This window comes from Osmerus eperlanus, chromosome 9, assembly GCF_963692335.1.
Source record: "Osmerus eperlanus chromosome 9, fOsmEpe2.1, whole genome shotgun sequence".
NCBI lineage: Eukaryota > Metazoa > Chordata > Actinopteri > Osmeriformes > Osmeridae > Osmerus > Osmerus eperlanus.
Genome location: NC_085026.1, coordinates 17015966 through 17036948, shown reverse-complemented (window position 1 = coordinate 17036948; position 20983 = coordinate 17015966). Strand labels below are relative to the sequence as shown.

Below are 20983 nucleotides of genomic sequence, written 5' to 3'. Positions count from 1 at the left end.
GCAATGTCTATAGCCTGTGTGCTATAGCAATGTCTATAGCCTGTGTGCTATAGCAATGTCTATAGCCTGTGTGCTATAGCAATGTCTATAGCCTGTGTGCTATAGCAATGTCTATAGCCTGTGTGCTATAGCAATGTCTATAGTCTGTGTGCTATAGCAATGTCTATAGTCTGTGTGCTATAGCAATGTCTATAGTCTGTGTGCTATAGCAACGTCTATGGCTGGCTGTCTGTTGTCTGCAGTTCACAGGGCCTGGACTCTCATTGGAAATGTGCACATGTTCTGAATGAACCAGCATGGATCAATAATAATTAAACAAAGAAAGAAAGAGTGCTTGTAGAGTTCATAACTTTGATCAGGTGACACATTCATTATGGCATCCTATTGTTCTTTCACTATAAACATCTGTCTTACTGTCTCTACCTCTTATCCCCACAGCCTCTAATTAAAGCTATAGATCCCCACAGTATACTGATCAAAGACATTAAATATTTACCAGTCTTTCAAGCCTGACCTTAGCGAGCCAGCACAGTACACAGCCAAAGCTCGCCTTGCTGTGTCCTAATGACAAAACCTCTTCTAAACAACCCCCTCTCCCCTCCATCGCACCAGCAAGTTATCTTTAGTCCGCATTGAATATTTATACACAGAGGCTGGAAGCTCCGTCACCGATCTCAAAGGTGACTCGCTGAGGCTCTGAAAGTGGGGTGCTGGTGGACAGGGATTGGTTCAGGGTGAAGTCACATGGGACATGGATCTCCGCTAAGTGTCCTTTTAGTCATTGTAGGTAAAGGTATATTGTTTCATAGTAGCACCGACTGCAAACCAGTCTCCCTCTCCCTCCCTCTCTCTCTCTCTAGTTTTTGAGAAAGACAGGCGTGAGCACGGAGCTGATGTGGTCTATGAAATATTTGCTTCGTCAGCACTTACGATCCCTCCTTGCTGACCACTCAGTCTAAAAATAGACACTCTCCCGCACTCCAATTCATCTAATTAAAGAATACTCCAGCATGTTACTATGAATAAGCATCAATGAGAAACTATACAGCCAATGATTCTCTTTGGATGCCAACCTATTAGAGCAACGGGATATTTGCTGGCTGAGCATGCAAATGACTTGAATTGATCTTGGAACTAAAGAGCGTTTCCGTCACAATTTAACCGCCTGTGTTGTAAAGAGGCTGAAGGAGAGAGGGAGACATGCCAATTAAGACCCCGAAACACACAGCTATCTACCCAGGAGAAACACACCATTACCCGCAGTTATCAACACCAGGACAAAAGAAGGAATAGGCACAGCGTAGAGGTGTCACTGACAAAAGATTACATCCTTCTTCTCTGCAGGCTTAATCTTTTCTTTAATGATCAGCAATCTCCTTTAGTGGAATTCTCTACTTTGCCTGGTGAATGGGGAAAACATATTCTACTGGAGTTTTATGGTTACACTGATACGCCAGAGGAAAGTGGGGACAATCGAAATGAAAAAATCCATCTTTGAAAACAGGCCAAGCGCTCCGAAAGTGAAAGGGCATATAAAGTACTGAGGACGAAACAAATTAAACAGATTCTGAGAAACTGAGAATACCAAATGCGTACTCCTAGCTGTGAACCCAGTCATTCTACGGTGTCCATTAACAAATTACTGTATATAAATCTGTCAAGTCTGGTCCTCGTAGGCCCTAAAGGTACATTTACTTTACCTCTACAGAAAAACACATTGAATGTCTAAAAACTGGAGGGTAAGCGAGTAACTTTCTTGGAAGAAAAGTTGTAAGACTTTGGTGTCCAAGAGCTACTCACAAGTACTTCTGAAAGCAAAGGCTTAACTGTTGCTGTGGCCATACATTGGTTCCATAGGGAGGAGGGCTGAAGATAACTGCCTCTATGAACAAGAGACAGAAACTAAAGAACGTTAGGTGGAGATTGGGTTTGTGAGTGAGCACGAGGAACCACACACTTGGCTTCGGAGAACATCACAAAGCTCAGCACGGTGTTAGAACAGTGCCAGCAAGGGTGTTCGTTCTCCATACCCCGGGAATCGATTTCACACAGACTCTGTGTGAAAAAGGACAATGGCGTATCGCAGAGACACTGACTGAGATAGTGTGGCTTATGTTATTGGATTTTGGAGGCAGTAGTCAGCCGTTGTTGGGCAGCATTTACAAAGCGGGGGATCCTGTAAAAGAAAGCCCTGGAAACTATGGCTTCTCCTCAGCCAGGAGAGGGAAAGAGATTGTCATGGGGTTTATGTCTGATTTAAAGTTGTCTCCATGATTGGCTGTAGACAAAAAAAAAAAAACTTTGTATGGTTACGTGCATGGCATAACGTGTTATATCACCTCATACTCATCAACTTGTTTATTGTCTCTTACTTACCAGCAACTGAGACACAGGTGAGCATTGTATTTTACACTGCTGTCAAAAGGCTGTGAAGAAACGTGAGAACAGACCTGTTGTGCTAACTCGAGGCTTATTCATATTTCATTGAAAACAATAAATATAAACCAACCCCTGTGTATTTCTGAACTGAAGAGCAGCATATGGAAACCACAGAGCCACGAGGCAGCACTGTTGTGTCGCGCCCACTGCCCCTGTCCCAGTTTTCAGTACTCGTGTTTTTCCCGCCCTTGGTGTTCTCCGTGTTTCTGTGTGATTACCTTTACCTGTGTCTTAAGTGTCAGGGTGTGGGTTTTCACACCCTGAGAGTGTGAGGGTTTTCAGTTTGGTCGTTTGTTGTAGTTGGTTTACGTGTTTAGTTCGATCATATGGTTCCTTCCCTGGTTGGTCAGATCCTTGTGTCGTGCAACATGTCCCTGTTTTTTGAAGAATACGTTTTTTTTAGTTTTTTTTATCCAGATTATTTCATATGTTCATCACTTCCTTAGAGATATGATACCATTTGCGTTAATCAACTATGATCCTGAATATTAGTACATTTACACCCTCTTTCAAAGTAAAAAGATGTAGCCTACAAGTACAAAAACTGTCAACAATATTACTACACTGTTGTGACAAGATGTCTATTCACGGAGTTCTCGATGCCACAATAATGACACGCCCCCTTGTGTGCACTGCCTGACATGCACGTCGGTTGCAACAGCCTGCCACAGCGGAGCACCGACTGATGGAATGTGAACGTGCTTCTCTAGATGCCAATTGATGCCGCCGATACCATCCTTTGAACGGTGACTGCAGCACATCCGAAAGTGCAGCACACCCTGGCTTTTGCCCGTTTGCACTTACAATGATCACTACCGAAAGTGCAGAGAGTGGCGGAGACCAGATTAGCTTTCAGCTGGAACCGCTGAAGACCACGCACCTGCCTGGGAAAGCGACGACCAGTGACAGTCAATCTCTCTACGCGGACAGCACCTCTACCACCAAAGTGACGGCTAACGGTGTGTATGATATTGAAGACAGGATTCTTAGGATCACAGGCTACTACGGCTATTATCCAGGATACTCAAGTCATAAAAGTAAGTAGGCTATCCTTAAAGCGCGTTAAAACCAAGTGGCCTAAGGCGGGAAATGTAACCCCTTTGTAGCCTAAATCTGAATCATGAATTGGCATGTTGTGGCTTTGGTTGCTTTAAAGAGAAAATAAGTCTAAAATCAAATCCCTGTGATCAAAAGGATAGAAGAAACATGAAAGTCTAGTCGCTGCAGTCACATCATACATTTCGCTTTCACCCAATGTAATTATCTGCTAATTGTTCTGGCTCTTTATAGGCTAAGGGAATATTCGACTGACAACTGTACAATTAGGCGTAATGACTGATGTGGGTATTGACACTCATAATACGTTATCTGAGAGGTGGGTAAAGAGACACGTTGAGTGATAGCCTTTGTCATGGTAATTATATATTGGTAAAGTGAAATTACAGTTAGGTCCATAAGTATTTGGACATTGACACAATTTTCATCATTTTGGCTCTGTATACCACCACAATGGATTTGAAATGAAACAATCAAGATGTGCTTTAAGTGCAGACTTTCAGCTTTAATTTCAGGGTATTTACATCCAAATCAGGTGAACGGTGTAGGAATTACAATACATTTTATATGTGCCCCCCCTTTTTAAGGGACCAAAAGTAATTGGACAATTGGCTGCTCAGCTGTTCCATGGCCAGGTGTATGTTATTCCCTCATAAAGGGAGTTCGTTATTTCATTGACAAGGAGCAGATAAAAGGTCTAGAGTTCATTTCAAGTATGGAAGTTTGGAATCTGTTGCTGTCAACTCTCAATATGAAGTCCAAAGAGCTGTCACCATCAGTGAAGCAAGCCATCGTTAGGCTGAAAAATCAAAACAAACCTATCAGAGAGATAGCAAAAACATTAGGTGTGGCCAAATCAACTGTTTGGTACATTCTTAAAAAGAAAGAACGCACTGGTGAGCTCAGCAACACCAAAAGACCCGGAAGACCACGGAAAACAACTGTGGTGGATGACAGAAGAATTCTTTCCCTGGTGAAGAAAAACCCCTTCACAACAGTTGGCCAGATCAAGAACACTCTCCAGGAGGTAGGCGTATCTGTGTCAAAGTCAACAATTAAGAGAAGACTTCACCAGAGTAAATACAGAGGGTTCACCACAAGATGTAAACCATTGGTGAGTCTCAAAAACAGGAAGACCAGATTAGAGTTTGCCAAAAAACATCTAAAAGAGCCTGTACAGTTCTGGAACAACATCCTATGGACAGATGAGACCAAGATCAACTTGTACCAGAATGATGGGAAGAGAAGAGTATGGAGAAGGGAAGGAACTGCTCATGATCCAAAGCATACCACCTCGTCAGTGAAGCATGGTGGAGGTAGTGTTATGGCGTGGGCATGTATGGCTGCCAATGGAACTGGTTCCCTTGTATTTATCGATGATGTGACTGCTGACAAAAGCATTAGGATGAATTCTGAAGTGTTTCAGGCAATATTATCTGCTCAGATTCAGCCAAATGCTTCAGAACTCATAGGACGGCGCTTCACAGTGCAGATGGACAATGACCCGAAGCATACTGCGAAAGCAACCAAAGAGTTTTTTAAGGCAAAGAAGTGGAATGTTCTGCAATGGCCAAGTCAATCACCTGACCTAAATCCAATTGAGCATGCATTTCACTTGCTAAAGACAAAACTGAAGGGAAAATGCCCCAAGAACAAGCAGGAACTGAAGACAGTTGCAGTAGAGGCCTGGCAGAGCATCACCAGGGACGAAACCCAGCGTCTGGTGATGTCTATGGGTTCCAGACTTCAGGCTGTCATTGACTGCAAAGGATTTGCAACCAGTATTAAAAGTGACAATTAGATTTATGATTATGTTAGTTTGTCCAATTATTTTTGGTCCCTTAAAAAGGGGGGGGGGGGCACATATAAAATGTGTTGTAATTCCTACACCGTTCACCTGATTTGGATGTAAATACCCTGAAATTAAAGCTGAAAGTCTGCACTTAAAGCACATCTTGATTGTTTCATTTCAAATCCATTGTGGTGGTATACAGAGCCAAAATGATGAAAATTGTGTCAAAGTCCAAATACTTATGGACCTAACTGTATATGAAGTGAATCGCGCATATTGACACTCATTCCATTTACATTATGATGAAGCCTAGGCCTACTACAAGGATGTCAGTGATAATGCATGTGCGCCCATTTATGCAAATTCAGTAATGGTTTCATTTTGTGAAGTTGCCTAGTTTTTGTTAAAGATATAAAGTTGAGTTCAGACTGGTTGAGCTCTCTCTAGTGAAGAGAGAAACATACCTCTGAGCTAAAGCAGAGCTGGTTCACCACCTTCCCAGAAGCCTCCTCATCACACAAACTAGCAGGGTGTAACAACACAAAACACACACATCTCTCTGTCCACCTCCAGCTACTCGTCTGGGACCCTGAGCGAGACAGTGATGCGAATGAGAAACCCCTGGGCTGGTTCCTCTGAGCCCCATAATCACTACTGTGGGCCTACTCTACAGTAGTGACTACAGACTGTTTGCAGTAGTCTACCCTACAGTAGTGACTACAGCCTGTTTGCGGTAGTCTACCCTACAGTAGTGACTACAGCCTGCTTGCAGTAGCCTACCCTAGATTAGTGACTACAGCCTGTTTGCGGTAGCCTACCCTATAGTAGTGACTACAGCCTGCTTGCAGTAGCCTACCCTAGATTAGTGACTACAGCCTGTTTGCGGTAGCCTACCCTATAGTAGTGACTACAGCCTGCTTGCAGTAGCCTACCCTAGATTAGTGACTACAGCCTGTTTGCGGTAGCCTATAGTTTGATTCACAAATGTATGCGAATCGATTTTTTTTAATGTTTTTTTTATTTTATTGATTTTTTTCCAAAAATCTCAGAAAAATCTTGAATCGATTTTTTATCGAATCGTGACCCCAAGAACCGAATCGTGAGGTACCAAAAGATTCCCACCCCTAGTAAGCATGTAGGCAGGGAAGCACCAGCCATGACTGTCTAGTAAGCCAGATTACTTTTTTTGTTTACGTAGTTTGTTCCCATTATTTGATCCCATTTTTTGTTTTGCTTACTCGTGAGTCTCCAATTGTGAATTTGAAATGTCCATGAAAGTAGATGCTAATCATTCGGTTAGAAAAGGCCTGTGTGTGGGGTGAGAAAAGGAGTAACACAGATAAGTAGTTTGATCCTGCCAAGCCTATGGGGTAATGATATATTTAGCAATTTCTTGTTGGCATTTTGCTATTGTTGCCATGTAGCTACCATCTGTCTTGCATAACTAGATGCCTGGAGGAGAATCCTGAACTATATTTGGTGATGGGGTATTGGCATAGATGCACATGCCCTGACTTGTGAGGCAGTGAACGAGTTTATACACATTAAGAAAGAAGCAGACTTTTGTTTATCAACACTTTTGTTCTCTTCAGAACCAGAACCAATCAAATCAAGACCTTCCTTTGGTCATGAAGTCATCACACACAGAGAAAATAGACAATAACTTGATGATGATTTACAGATGGTTGGGCAGGTAGCCACCACTCTGGGTAGTCCTCTCTTATGAAAAGGAAAATACATGTCCATTCACATGTCACAAACTACTGCTTATAGGCTACGGTAAGGCTTCTGAATCAATTTACATGTTCGGCGCTGATAAAGCATGTGGACAGTATTTTGAGTCGGCTGTGTTGAATCATAAAAAGTTCTCGCAGAGACATGCATTGTCAGCACTCTCTCTCTCCCTCTCTTAACCTCTCTACCTCTCAGGCTACTATTTATAACTACCGTCATACTCTTAACGGGATGCAACTTCTTGTGAACCGCCGCTGAAGGGTTAGCGCTCAGTCCTCGGCGCTGTGTAGGGAACGGGTCTGAACGCCCACAAAGTTCAACTTATTTTTCTCCGAGGTTTGTCACCGTGTTTTCACCAGTGTAGCATCTTCGCGAACTTCACATGCTATCGTTTACCTCACCGCTGATAACGGATGACCGATACACTGGTCGACAAGGTTATTCAGAAGATTAGGACATGCAACGGTGTAGTAGTTAGTTTGAATTTCGCTTAACCTCAAATCCTCACTCGGTTTCTGATTCGGTGTACCGTGATTGTGGAGAAGTGCAGCTTGCCCTGCACGCGGTCTTCTACTGCCCTCATGTGGTCACAACCTCTGTTAAAAGCAGACCCCAAGCCCACTACAGCAATGACTGTGTGTTAATCAAGATGGAGAGCTCCTTGAGCAACACTCGCTCTGTCATTACCTCTCGAGAAAGACGTTTACACGGTATGCTTTGCAGGCTTCCAAAAATATCCTCAGTTTGCAAGTAGGAAGAAGAGAAATCCCAGAGGTCGTATCGCAAACCGTATTTACGTTTTGTCGTATTTGCTGTTATGCAGTACAACAGAAGGCCATGCAGGGTAGACACAGTTCTGTGTGCTCGTTTTGCAATGTATTATTATTATTTGTTTCTTCTTCTAGATACCCTTTGCAAGACAGGGCCTTTGTTTCAGGGTCAAGAACAGGACAGGAGCCTTTAGACAAATCAAACTCACCTTGTTTACCTCTCAGGCACCTCTCACACGGTTGTGAACATGCTGTCCCCCCATTCTGCCCACTAGATGTCCTCATCACCTAATTAGATGAAAAGAACCATCTTGTTTGTATCTGTATGAATTAAATCCACAATTTTACCACTCATCATATTAAGTATGTCTGGGTGTTTGTGCAACAGTTTCTAAATCCTCTCTCCATCTCCATCCATCTCTCTCTTTCTCTCTCTGTCTCTCTCTCATTTTCCCTCTCCTCTCCTGGTCCTCTCTGAAAAGATGTTCTGATTAGCAAACAGAGATGCATAAACACAAAGGCCTGCGTGTGGTGTGCCTCTCAGAGGAACATGGTCTGATCTGAATGACAAAGGGCCTGAGTGAGGAGACTGCGTCAGTAGGCCTGAGCTGTGTGTTCTGGACAACCAGCGTTGCCATGGTGGAACGTGGGGGTCGCTTGTGTTCTGCTCGGCCCAAGACGCAACAACATAGAGAGACGGAGACCAGAGGAGAGGCTGGTTAAGAAGATGCTGGTACAAGAGATGCTGGATTGGGGGGGGAAGATGTGTAGTGGTTCATGAGGGACGTGTTCGTTTGACCTCATAGGTTACACCAGATGCACCTCACGACAACTGGTGAAGTTTTGCAAAGAAAGCTAACAACATGTACTGATGAATGCATACGAACTAGTCAGATTATTATGGTGGTCTTGTTATGGCATAGTTACTGAAACAGTGTATGAAATCAGATATCGAACCTAGTCTCCCTTGGTCTCGGAGCTCAATGATAATGTATTTATTATATATATATACATTAATGTTTGTCGGCAGTGACGACAACATTGTTGTCGTCGTTCCTCATGGGATAAATCCTTTGTCATAGTGGATGAACAGTACGGGGACTCTTTGACGGTGTCTGTGGTGAGTTTGAGCCATGATCTCTCCATCCATACATACTACAGCTGTGGTCTACCAGTCTGAGCTCTGAATGCAAACTGATTAACATCCGTGGCCCTGATCTGCTGACTGGCTGTGTTTTCCCTTCCTTGTGTCTAGCTGGTGGCTCCACCAATCAGCAGGGCTATTTTTAACCCTTGTGCTGCCTTCGGGTCACATGACCCAAAGGTTCATAACGAACCATCGTTGTGTTTACCCAATTTTACCCAATACAAAAACAAATAAAAATAATTTTATTTTAACCTTCGCAATGTGGGGGGTCTGAGACAGCCCAACGGTTAAAAGAAAAGGCTTCACTTTGTTTTTGTATGCGGTAAAGTTGTCGCAATACGACGGTGGGTCACAATGACTGATGGGTCAGAATGACCCGAAGATAACACAAGGGTTAAGCTGAGCCCCTGGCCTCTGGGGAGAGAGATCCTGTAGTCCCACGGCCTCAGTCTCTGACACACCTGACCCTACATCAGGCTTTATCACTGATCAGTAGTAAGTGCATTGCTACGTTTCTTTAAGTTCTTTGGTGATATACGACTGTGTGGTCCCCGGAGGAACACATAAGGCTGCACCCGGCTGGCCTGTCATTGATTTCCCTGGCAGCAGAGTGACCAGGAGACTGGGGGGTAGGGACTGGAGGCTGTTATATTAAGATTATATTACAGAGAGCAGAACCTCTGTATCTGACCGCATCAGTGCTCACGTGCCATCAGTGGAAAGGATAACGGGCGGACGAGGCCTCTATTAAAAAGCCGCAGACAGAGGTAGGGTGACAGAGAGGGCTTTCTCCTAACAACAGTCCCAGGGGGCAGGTCCTCCTGTCTGGGCTGGGGCAGACCTGGGTCCTGGGAGAAGGTGCTTTTCTTCCTCTGGAAGAAGGGCGAGTCACTCAGTAAAACAATAACGAAAACATCGACATTTTGAAAATACTTCGGGGTGGGCCTTGGTATCTAAGAGGAGAAACCTGACCGGAGGTGATTGTGAGCCCCGACACCCTGAGGGGAACTCTGACAGAGAGAGAATCGGTATAGAGCCTCTCATCGCTATGTCTCTGCATCTACGCAGTTTGGCTTTCTCCTCATGGACTAAACCTCGTCTGATGTTACACTTTTTCGCTCATAACTTATTGAGGGCTTCTCTCTGCTGACACCACAGTGGGCGCAGAACCCAGAAAGTGGAGTGGGTGTTTCGGGGGGGGGGGGGGGGGGGGGGGCAGAAACGTCCAGATGCTCACCTCCAGTCTCCCTTCCATCCAAATGGTGATGGGGAGAGACTCAAAGCTTCAGTTGGTCCCTTTCTCCCCCTCAATTCATTATTGTCGCAGTGGTGCAGACAATAGAACAGGACCTCCATAAATAATCTAAGACTGAAGGGCTAGTGAAGTAGGGGAGAAGTGCCAGGAAAGCAGAAAGAGAGAGATGGAGGGAGAGAGAGATTTGGAGAGGAGGAGAAAGAGAGAGAGGGATTTGGAGAGTAGTAGAGAGAAAGAGTTTGAGGGAGAGAGAAAGAGAGAGCTAGAGGGAGAGAGAGTTGGAGAGGAGGAGAGAAAGAGAGTTGGAGGGAGAGAGAGAGACAGAGTTGGAGAGGAGGAGAGAAAAAGAGAGAGTTGGAGGGAGGGAGAGAGAGTTGGAGAGGAGGAGAGAGAAAGAGAGAGAGTTGGAGGGAGGAAGAGAGAGAGACAGAGTTGGAGAGGAGGAGAGAGAAAGAGAGAGAGAGTTGGAGGTAGGAAGAGAGAGAGAGACAGAGTTGGAGAGGAGGAGAGAGAAAGAGAGAGAGCTAACGCAGCATAATTAGCCCTGGCTGCTGCTTGGTTACCTTCCAAACAAAGCAGCTGATTTGCGGAGCAAAACGAAGAGGAGGGGAAAAGTGAGGGAGGAGGAGGAGGAGGGAAAAGGAGATGAAGGGAGTGATTGTGCCGTGCCACACACACTTGAAGCTCAGTCTCCCTTGGAGACAGTGTCAGCGTCGGATCACAGCATGACGGAGCAACACTAGAGTCTCCAACACACAGAGTTCTGTCACCAGCCAGAGAGCCAGGAGAAGAGGGCTGGACAGCCCCGGTCAGACACACTGGGAGACAGTCAGACAGAGGGAGCGGAAGAGGGAGGAGGAAGGAGCGGAAGAGGGAGAGAGAAAGAAGAGCTGTGGTCCAGGAGGAGAGGAGGAGGAACGCAGGAGGAGACCAACGAGGAGCCAGAGAATGACGAGGACCTGCAGGAGGAGCTGCTGAGAGATCAGCTGCCAACACACACACTCACACACACTCACACACACACACTCCCACACACACTCACAGACCCCCCCCCCCCACACACACACACACACATCCCAGACTCTGTCCCTGGTGAAGGATGAAGAAGCACTCAGCCAGAGTGGCTCCGCTCAGCTCCTACAGCACCCAGGTCCTCACCTGCCCCATCTCCGAAGGTAAAGACTCCCAGCTTGGCATCGGGCACCAGGGGGGACGGATAGAAGATGGAGGGATGGGGTATGGAGGGATGGAGGGGGTATGGAGGGATGGAGGGGGATGGGGTATGGAGGGATGGAGGGGGTACGGAGGGATGGAGGAGGGATGGATGGGGGATGGAGGGATGGAGGGTGTATGGAGGGATGGGTTATGGCCCTTGACGCCATGTCAGAATCAGAATGGGATTTATTCGCCATGAAAGTTTGCACAGACAAGGAATTTGCTTTGGCAGGAAGGTGCATGTCTAGGACATATACTGTGTGAGTGACTAAGGAAGCTTTAAAAAAACAAAAACATTTGTGCTTTACAGACAGTTGTGCTTTGAGGACATGAAAGGGGTTTCCCCCAATGACAGCAGAGGTGCGCATGTGTAACGCAACGCTTGAGAGAGGCGTGTGATGCAGCTGACGAGGAATCCTCCCGTCTCGGTGTTAAAGCTTTGCACGGTCGTCCTTAAGCGGATCAGTTCAAATGTATCATGATAGGGTCTAGAGGCTGGGAGATTAAGCATGAAGACAAGGAGGAGGGGCCAGGAGAGTGGGCTAGGGTTGTGTTTGTGTTATTGGCATGTTCTGTGTGTGGAGATGTACAGGCTAATGAGGATTGACTCTTCACAGAGGTGTGCTAACATGGGTCATCCTCATAAAGCCTGAAGGACATTACAGACTAGTGAATGCTCCTACAGTGATAGAGTTGTTGATTTTGATTTAATGGAGTTACTTACTCACTTCAGTTTGTTGTTTCACAGGCTTTAAGGATTTGAGAGTTTTGTCAGGATTTTGCGCTACAAAAATGTGTCCTTAACTTCCCCCTCACCAGCAGCCTCATCAGGCGATAATGATGTTGTGTTTCACGAGACCTCAAATGTAGCCTGAGATTTAGCATTAATGAGCGGGGGAGATTACAGTTCTGTGTTTGATATCTGCATCCTGGCTTCAGATCCTTCTCAGGCTCTCTAGCATCAGGATAAAATATGTTAGCTACAGTAACTAACTACCCTGGGCCACTCACTTCCTGCAGTAAGATTAGATTAAGATCTGTCTGCTCATCCAATATGACGAGGCCTGGTGAGTGTGTAGATTTTCATACTGTAGCGCAGGAGTTAGTCTATTCCTCTGGGTTGTCTATAACGACAGGATATGGCGCTTTTCCGAAGCCGGATGTTATCGCTTTCATCTTCCTTTATATATTTTACTACTGTGTTTACATTCTGCACCAACATCACCAAAGGAAATTCCTTTGACGTACTTGGCAGTAAACCGGTTTCTGATTCTGATTATCACGTCCCTGGATGGTCTTTACGGAGGTTCTCTGTCTCAGGCAGATCTCCTCTCACCACGGTCTACTGTACACGGTCTACTGTACACGTTCTACTGTACACGGTCTCCTGTACACGTTCTACTGTACACGGTCTCCTGTACACGTTCTACTGTACACGGTCTACTTTACACATTCTACTGTACACGGTCTACTGTACACGGTCTACTGTACACGGTCTCCTGTACACGGTCTCCTGTACACGGTCGACTGAACACGGTCGACTGAACGCGGTCTACTGTACACATTCTACTTTACACGGTCTACTGTACACGGTCTACTGTACACATTCTACTGAACTACCCTGGCTGGGATAGGATCAGATCAATCCTGTTTTAAGCATCACCATTAGGATCTCCTTTGGGGATAATAGTTAAGGCCTAGGTGTAGTGGAGATAACATTCGCTCCTCACACCATTAAGCCGTGTGCTGCATGCCAAGTTCATCGTCAGCCAAGGTTTAATTGTGGATAGAAGTTCTGTAATCGTCACAGTATTTGCTAGCGCCCAGGCAATCTGAGAGTCGCAGGGTTCTGAAGGATTCCTTTGAAGTAGCACTACTAGACGGCACTTGAACAGAACTGACTCTCAAACGGTTTGTCCTCATAATTCCTTGTTTACTTGATGTGTGGTAGAACTGTGTCTTTGTGCCCCCCAAAAGACAGGAGTATTTTGTATCGAGCAGTGAGGGATTTTTTTTTTGCAGTTCAACAGTGAGAAGGTTAGAAGTATAAAGAAAAGAAACTGCTGTGTTTGTCACGTACGATTTGTCCAACATAAGTGATAGCTACAAATGAACCAATGACGTTTTTAAGCTCCTATGACCTGTGTCTTTTCAGAAGTCGTGATGACTGATGCGAGCCACTGTAGTAATTGCTCTTATCTTGGCTTTTGTTGGAGGAGAGCATGATGGTTCTGCCCGTTTGATGGTTTTAAGGACAAAAATGAATCGTGTCCGTCTGGTTTCTGCTTCTGTGACTAAGCTCCTCGTACTCATCTCCTCGTACTCGCAGAGAAAGTCAGCAGTCAGCTGGAGTCTATTTTACGATCTGTCCAAATCCATGTCTGTACTCATATTCTAAGTGCGTTGCATTCTGCATTTGGTTCCACAGACGAGAATCACAAAGACAATCAAACTTTCATAGCCATCCATCGATTCAAATCAACTCGACCAAACCAACAGTTTGCTGTTTTCATATTGGAGACTGTCAATTCACAAAAGTGTGTGCAATTGTTTCAGTTGAATGTGTTAGACACACATCGCACTCAAATCTCATTGAGCCCTGGCAAAGTCCTTTCTTAGGTGCTGAATATACCTAAGTAACCCAGGAGGAGTCCACCAGCGCTGGGGCTTGACTGTGAAGTCTCCAGCCATGGTAGAAATGACTGAGCCCAGAGTGCTGAGTTAGCAAGCTGAGAGCTGCGATCATCCAGCACATGTCATCTTGTATTCCTGCCCTGGTGTAAATTGATCGCACTGTGGAGAGCTATATAATGGATCTTGGCTCCGGAAACACCCTCGCATTACCTTAGTCACATAGACACACACACATACAGACACACACACATATACACATGCACACACACCCTCCTCAATACACATTAATAGCAAGTAATGTTATTGATAGCCCAGAAAGCCATTCCATTCCACAATTCATTAAGGCAATTCAACATTGTGCTTTGAAGGCTAAAGGACGTCTGCAAAGAATGTCGTTCTATATAAATCCTGACAGTTCTATTTCCCAGACCTGGGCTGCCAGGGTGTGATCCACGGGCAATGCCCCCCCAAACAGGATGCTGTACCCCCCAATTATTTTAGCTAAGAGAGTCTCCCGAAGAAGCTATAATAGCTAAAATGCCCCCTTATCCCATTCATTCTAGAGCAGAGCCTGTGGGTTGTGTGTTGTGTGTGCATGTATGCCTGTGTGTGTGTGTGTTCTCCCTGGCTCCCCGAACACACCGCACCAGTACTGAAACCAAGGACGAACGCTCCAGTCATCTATTCTCCTCCTTACAGGCAAAACCTAAACCAAGTCTGCTCAACCTCCCCTGCAGCAGAAACACCAGCGTACAACACACACACAACAAACACACACAACACACAAAGGCACACACAACACACACAGACACCAGCGTTCTGACTGTGTGTGTCTGCAGGAAGCAGAGAGAGTGTGGGTACTGTATGTCTGTATGTGTATACTGTATGTCTGTATGTGTATACTGTATGTCTGTATGTGTATACTGTATGTCTGTATGTGTATACTGTATGTCTGTATGTGTATACTGTATGTCTGTATGTGTATACTGTATGTCCGAGATTCATCCTGAGGATCTCAACAAAGCGGATCTCTTTTCTTTTTTTTACCATAGGTTTAGCTATAATTCTTCTCTAATTCCCTCAGATCTTATTATCCTAGCTGTGGGTGTTTATCTGCAACCCGTAACCGTGTTATAGCGACAAGGTTGTCACGTCTTTGTCATGTGATTTGAGCTGACACACACAATTAAAACGACATAATCTTCAGGGTGTCGGGTGTCTGTGCATGCCTGAATATATGTGCCCCCGAACGCCATGCCGCATCATGACCCTATGATGCTATTTACGACATGACCGGCTCCATGCTAAGCCGACACATTTCCAACAGAAGCCCACTGGAGTGCCTCCACAGCAGGTAATTCAAACTGGAGGACTGCTCGCTAAGGACAGGTGATCGATACCTGCTCTCCTCCTGATCCTCAGTACGGGGGTTAGGATAGCGTTATAGCCTTAGCTCCAGGGATGTAGGTGCAATTATAGGGTTAGCCTAGGGTTAGGGTTAGCCTAGGGTTAGGGTAACCCTAACCCTGAATTTCTTAAACTCACTCAGTGTAAACGCCGCCCACCCACGCCATCCAAAAGCTAGTTTTCTGGTGACATAGCTGCTTAAAGCGGTGTTTATAAAGGTGATGGTCGCGTTGCAAGTCAGAGGACCAGAGTTCGAACCCCAAGACCAGGAGGAAGAGACACAGGCGAGCGACGCGACTGCGAGCGACGCGACCTGCCACACAGAGGTCAAAGGTCACCTGAACAGACAGCTGTCCTACCTTGTCTCCCTCCCAGGAGAGGAGGGTTCAGAGTCCCAAGCAGAGACGCCGGTCAGCGAGGCGAGCGGAGAGGAGACGTCCTACCAGACGTGTGCCAACACGCTCCTCAAGGTTCTGGGGGGGCTCCTGCTGGTGCTGTGCGTGTCCTCGTCCTGGGTGGGCACCACGCAGGTGGTCAAACTCACCTTCCAGTCCTTCTCCTGCCCGTTCTTCATCTCCTGGTTCAGCAGCAACTGGAACATTCTCTTCTTCCCGCTCTACTACTCCGGACACGTAGCCACCACCAGGGACAAGCAGACACCCATCCAGAAGTTCAGGTGAGTTCACAGATAAACATATACAGACGTGATAAACATGATGAAGACACGTCACTTCAGTCCAGCGCAACACCAGGGGGGTGTTGCGCTGGACTGGAGTGGGAGTCAGGTGGCTGAGCGGTTAGGGAATCGGGCTGGTAATCTGAAGGTTGCCAGTTCGATTTCCGGCCGTGCCAAATGACGTTGTGTCCTTGGGCAAGGCACTTCACCCTACTTGCCTCGGGGGAATGTCCCTGTACTTACTGTAAGTCGCTCTGGATAAGAGCGTATGCTAAATGACTAAATGTAAATGTATTCCAGAAAGCAGGTTATGTGACATACCCGGGTAAGTTAACCCACCAGCTGATTCATAATGTTGCAGCAACCTACTGGCAATGTTGCTACAACGCTGGGTGTCAGCTGGGGAGTTAACTTACCCGGGTATGTCACATAACCTGCTTTCTGGAATACCCCCCTGGAGTGTTCGTTTTACTCATTGAGTGTTTACTCAATGAGTAAATTTAAATTTGCTGTGTGCTTCTTTGGTCAGGGTTGATGCTAGAAGTGTGAGGCTATGACAGTGAGGCCGTTTCTTTGACTCCCCAACGCCATCTTCCTCGAGTAAATCTCTCAGTCGAATGACGTCCAATAAAATTCTCCATGAACTCTACGTTCTAATTAGCTTCTGAGAAAATGAGAGTCTTCATTACTAAGGGCCTAGGATAAGTCTTGGAGTGGCGGTCTAATCTGGGTTTAGGAATTCGTTTTTTTATTTATATGTCCAGGAGTTTTAATGAGCACTCTGGCAGAAAGCAGATTTGTTCCAAGCTGTTTGTTTGTTGTTGGAAAGGTTTGATCTGTTCCAGGAACTCAAGTGGATCTTAATTTCCATCTCCATTCAGGCATGTGAATGAGGAGATATGCTCAGGGTAGTAATATACATGTCATTTTGTTAGAGGGCAGTATTTAACTCCTCGAAGTATTTACCACCTCTTGGACAGAAACAATGCCTCGGGCAGGACCGTAGTAAGACAGTTCCCTCCCCACACCCCTTCTGCTCCACCCAGGGAGTGCAGTCGGTTATTCGGAGAGGATGGGATGACCATGAAGCTGTTCCTCAAGAGGACGGCCCCGTTTTCCATCTTGTGGACGCTGACTAACTACCTGTACCTGATGGCTCTGAGGAAGCTGACAGCCACGGACGTGTCCACGCTGTACTGCTGCCACAAGGCCTTCGTCTTCCTGCTGTCCTGGATCGTGCTAAAGGACCGCTTTATGGGTGTACGGGTGAGTACCGCCTGGCCATCCCATAATACTCATCTCCGTAAAGGCCTTTTCTTCGTAGGTTCACGTTATCGAGATGGGTGTTTTGTCTTGATGGTGATGATGGTGATGATGGTGATGATGATGATGGTGATGATGATGGTGATGGTGATGATGGTGATGATGGTGATGATGATGATGGTGATGACGGTGATGATGATGGTGATGGTGGTGATGATGATGGTGATGATGATGGTGATGGTGATGATGATGGTGATGATGGTGATGATGATGGTGGTGATGATGATGGTGATGACGGTGATGACGGTGATGATGGTGGTGATGATGGTGATGGTGATGATGGTGATGATGGTGGTGATGATGATGGTGATGACGGTGATGATGGTGGTGATGATGGTGATGGTGATGATGGTGATGATGATGGTGATGATGATGGTGGAGATGATGGTGGTGATGATGATAAAGGTGATGATGAGGACTTTATCCTCTGTGCCTGTAGATTGTGGCAGCCATCATGGCCATCACAGGCATCGTGATGATGGCGTACGCCGACGGTTTCCACGGCGATTCCATTGTGGGAGTGGCCTTGGCTGTGGGCTCCGCCTCCACATCGGCTCTCTACAAGGCAAGTTAGCAAAACAAATATAAATAATCATAATATAAATATAATCTTCTCACTCTTTCAGCACTTTTTTTGGAATGGTGTTTCATGGCAGTTTGACACCTTTGTGGTTGTTGTTTTCAAGGTGCTGTTTAAGATGTTCCTGGGCAGTGCCAACCTGGGAGAGGTGGCCCACTTCCTGTCCACCATGGGGGTCTTCAACCTCATCTTCATCTCCTGCGTTCCTCTCATCCTCTACTTCACCAGGGTGGAGCACTGGGGCTCGCTCTCCTCCCTGCCCTGGGGGTACCTGTGTGGGCTGGCTGGGCTGTGGCTGGGTGGGTGGGTGCTCTCACTGACACACACACACACACAGACACGCATGTACACAGACACACCCCCCACACACACACTGATGTGTCAACCCTTCTGTCTCTTTCAGTGTTTAACATCCTGGTGAATGTAGGTGTGGTACTCACCTATCCCATCCTCATCTCCATAGGAACGCTGCTCAGCGTCCCTGGCAACGCAGGTAGGCCACAGGAAACGCAAACAGCAACATTCCAGAGTTCCAAGGCGTTCAATCAAGGTTTTTTTTTTGTGTGCCGAACAATTAGAAAATAATACAAATGACTACTTAAATCACAAATACTGTTTTGATAATAATTTTTGATAATAAGAAATGTAATGTTTTTGTGACTAACCTGCAGCCCGCATGATTACGTTGTTGGTGGTACTTGGGTGGTTCGGTCGGATCAGAGGCGGTACTCGCTCTGAACAGTTCGAGGACCCCCGGTTTAACAAATCGAAATGAAACAAAATCGCTTGAATTTCCAAGATGAGAGTAAATATCCGTTGGGTGTGTGTAGCGCTGTGTGGTGTGGCATCCAGAGGTCAGCACTTCTAAAGGCCCTCGCAGCAAACAGATTACACAGCAAGTCCATCTCTATCCTCACTTCAGAAACCCAATCATCAGGATGCCTCCACAGACTCTGCAACTATCTCTCACTGAGGGAGGATCAGGTTGCTAAGGCGACACTAAACGCCTGCAGACGAGTTGTTTTCCTTAACCACGGTAGCCTGTATGAAGGTCAGTGGGTTACGCCAAGCTGGCGCAGTGCTCAAGACCACAGAGACAGGAAGGGAGGGAGAGAGAGAGAGAGTGGGAGGGAGAGAGAGAGAGAGTGGGAGGGAGAGAGAGAGGGTGGGAGAGAGAGAGAGTGGGAGGGAGAGAGAGAGTGGGAGGGAGAGAGAGAGGGTGGGAGAGAGAGAGAGAGTGGGAGGGAGAGAGAGAGAGAGTGGGAGGGAGAGAGAGAGAGAGTGGGAGGGAGAGAGAGAGGGTGGGAGAGAAAGGACATAACCACTTGTGCTGATTGTAAGCCGCAGTGTTAAGCTAAGATGACCCCACCACAGTCTGGGTGTCCTGTGGTTGGTTTACTTTATGTAATTAATCAGAACACATTTTTCCCCCCCCTCTCTCAATCTCGTCTATCCTCCCCTCCCCTCTCCTCTCCTCTCCTCCCCTCCTCCCCTCCTCCCCTCCATTCCCCCGCTCTCCTCCCCTCTCCCCTCCCCTCCTCCCCCCCTCCCCTCCTCCCTTCTCCTCCCCTCCTCTCCTCCTCCCCTCCCCTCCTCTCCTCCTCACCCCTCCTCCCCTCCTCCTCCTCACCTCCCCTCCTCCCTTTTCCTCCCCTCCCCTCCTCTCCTCCTCCTCCCCCCTCTTCTCCTCATCCCCCTCCTCCTCCCCTCCCCTCCTCTCCTCTCCTCTCCTCCTCCCCTCCTCCCCCCTCTTCTCCTCCTCCCCCCTCCTCCTCCCCTCCCCTGCTCTCCTCCTCCCCTCCCCTCCTCTCCTCCTCACCCCTCCTCCTCACTCCCCCTCTCCTCTCCTCCCCTCCCCTCTCCTCCCCAGCCATCGACGTGCTAAAACAGGAGGTGTTCAGCGTGGTGCGTCTGGCTGCCACCTGCATCATCTGCCTGGGCTTCCTCCTCCTGCTGCTTCCTGAGGAGTGGGACTCGGTCACGCTGCGTTTCCTCGCCGCCGTCGCCGACAAGAAGTCTGAGGACAACGGCGAGGAGCTCACAGAATCCAGCGTCCACACGCGCAGCCGTAGCCGTGCCAACGGCGCAGTCTCCATCCCTCTGGCATGACCCTGCCCCCCCACCACGCCGGCCCCCGTACCCCCACCCCGCACGTTTCTCCAGCGCCCACCTGGCAGGCGTGGCCAAACGACCGAAGAAGCATCTGGAGTGGTGAGACTTTTCTTGGGGTTAAGATGTGATGAGTCATGTCTCCAGCACCGCTCCTCTGGTCAGGGATGGAAGACACGACTTTTACAGATTCTGCTGATGAGGAAGTTGAAAACTTCCTTGATCTCTTTCCCTCGCCCTCGCAGTCCTCTCCCTCGCACGTCCCCAGTCCTCTCCCTCGCCCTCCTCGCCCTCGCAGTCCTCGCCCTCGCAGTTCTCTCCCTCGCACGTCCCCAGTCCTCTCCCTCCCTCGCCCTCGCAGTCCTCTCCCTCGCACGTCCCCAGTCCTCTCCCTCCCTCGCCCTCGCAGTCCTCTCCCTCGCACGTCCCCAGTCCTCTCCCTCCCTCGCCCTCGCAGTCCTCTCCCTCGCACATCCCCAGTCCTCGCCCTCGCAGTCCTAGCCCTCGCAGTTCTCTCCCTAGCCCTCGCAGTCCTCTCCCTCGCCCTCGCAGTCCTCTCCCTCGCCCGCCCAGTCCTCGCCCTCGCAGTCCTCGCCCTCGCAGTCCTCGCCCTCGCAGTCCTCTCCCTCGCAGTCCTCTCCCTTCCTCGCCCGCCCAGTCCTCTCCCTTGCAGTCCTCTCCCTCGCAGTCCTCTCCCTCGCAGTCCTCTCCCTCGCCCGCCCAGTCCTCTCCCTCCCAGTCCTCTCCCTCGCCCGCCCACTCCTCTCCCTCGCAGTCCTCTCCCTCCCTCGCCCGCTCAGTCCTCTCCCTCCCAGTCCTCTCCCTCGCCCGCCCAGTCCTCTCCCT

At 47.7% G+C, this 20983-nt stretch overlaps 1 protein-coding gene across 4 annotated transcripts; it reads left to right on the top strand.

Annotated features, from left to right (window-relative positions):
- The first annotated feature begins 3132 nt into the window (after positions 1-3132).
- slc35f4 (solute carrier family 35 member F4) lies at positions 3133-20425 on the top strand. 4 transcript variants are annotated; one of them, XR_009931396.1, is made up of 7 exons: positions 3133-3476; positions 15825-16125; positions 17172-17391; positions 17888-18013; positions 18135-18327; positions 18432-19079; positions 19899-20010. XR_009931396.1 is itself a non-coding variant. In XM_062470004.1 (7 exons), exons 1-7 carry the CDS (start codon positions 3245-3247, stop codon positions 20135-20137), a joined length of 1401 nt encoding a protein of 466 aa, XP_062325988.1. In that variant the 5' UTR covers positions 3133-3244; the 3' UTR covers positions 20138-20425. The 4 variants fall into 4 exon arrangements, 3 of the variants coding, with proteins under 3 accessions (XP_062325988.1, XP_062325989.1, XP_062325990.1); XM_062470004.1 differs by having other exon boundaries at positions 18432-18521; positions 19899-20425; XM_062470006.1 differs by lacking the exon at positions 3133-3476 and adding an exon at positions 11069-11368 and having other exon boundaries at positions 18432-18521; positions 19899-20425.
- The last annotated feature ends 558 nt before the right edge of the window (positions 20426-20983 follow it).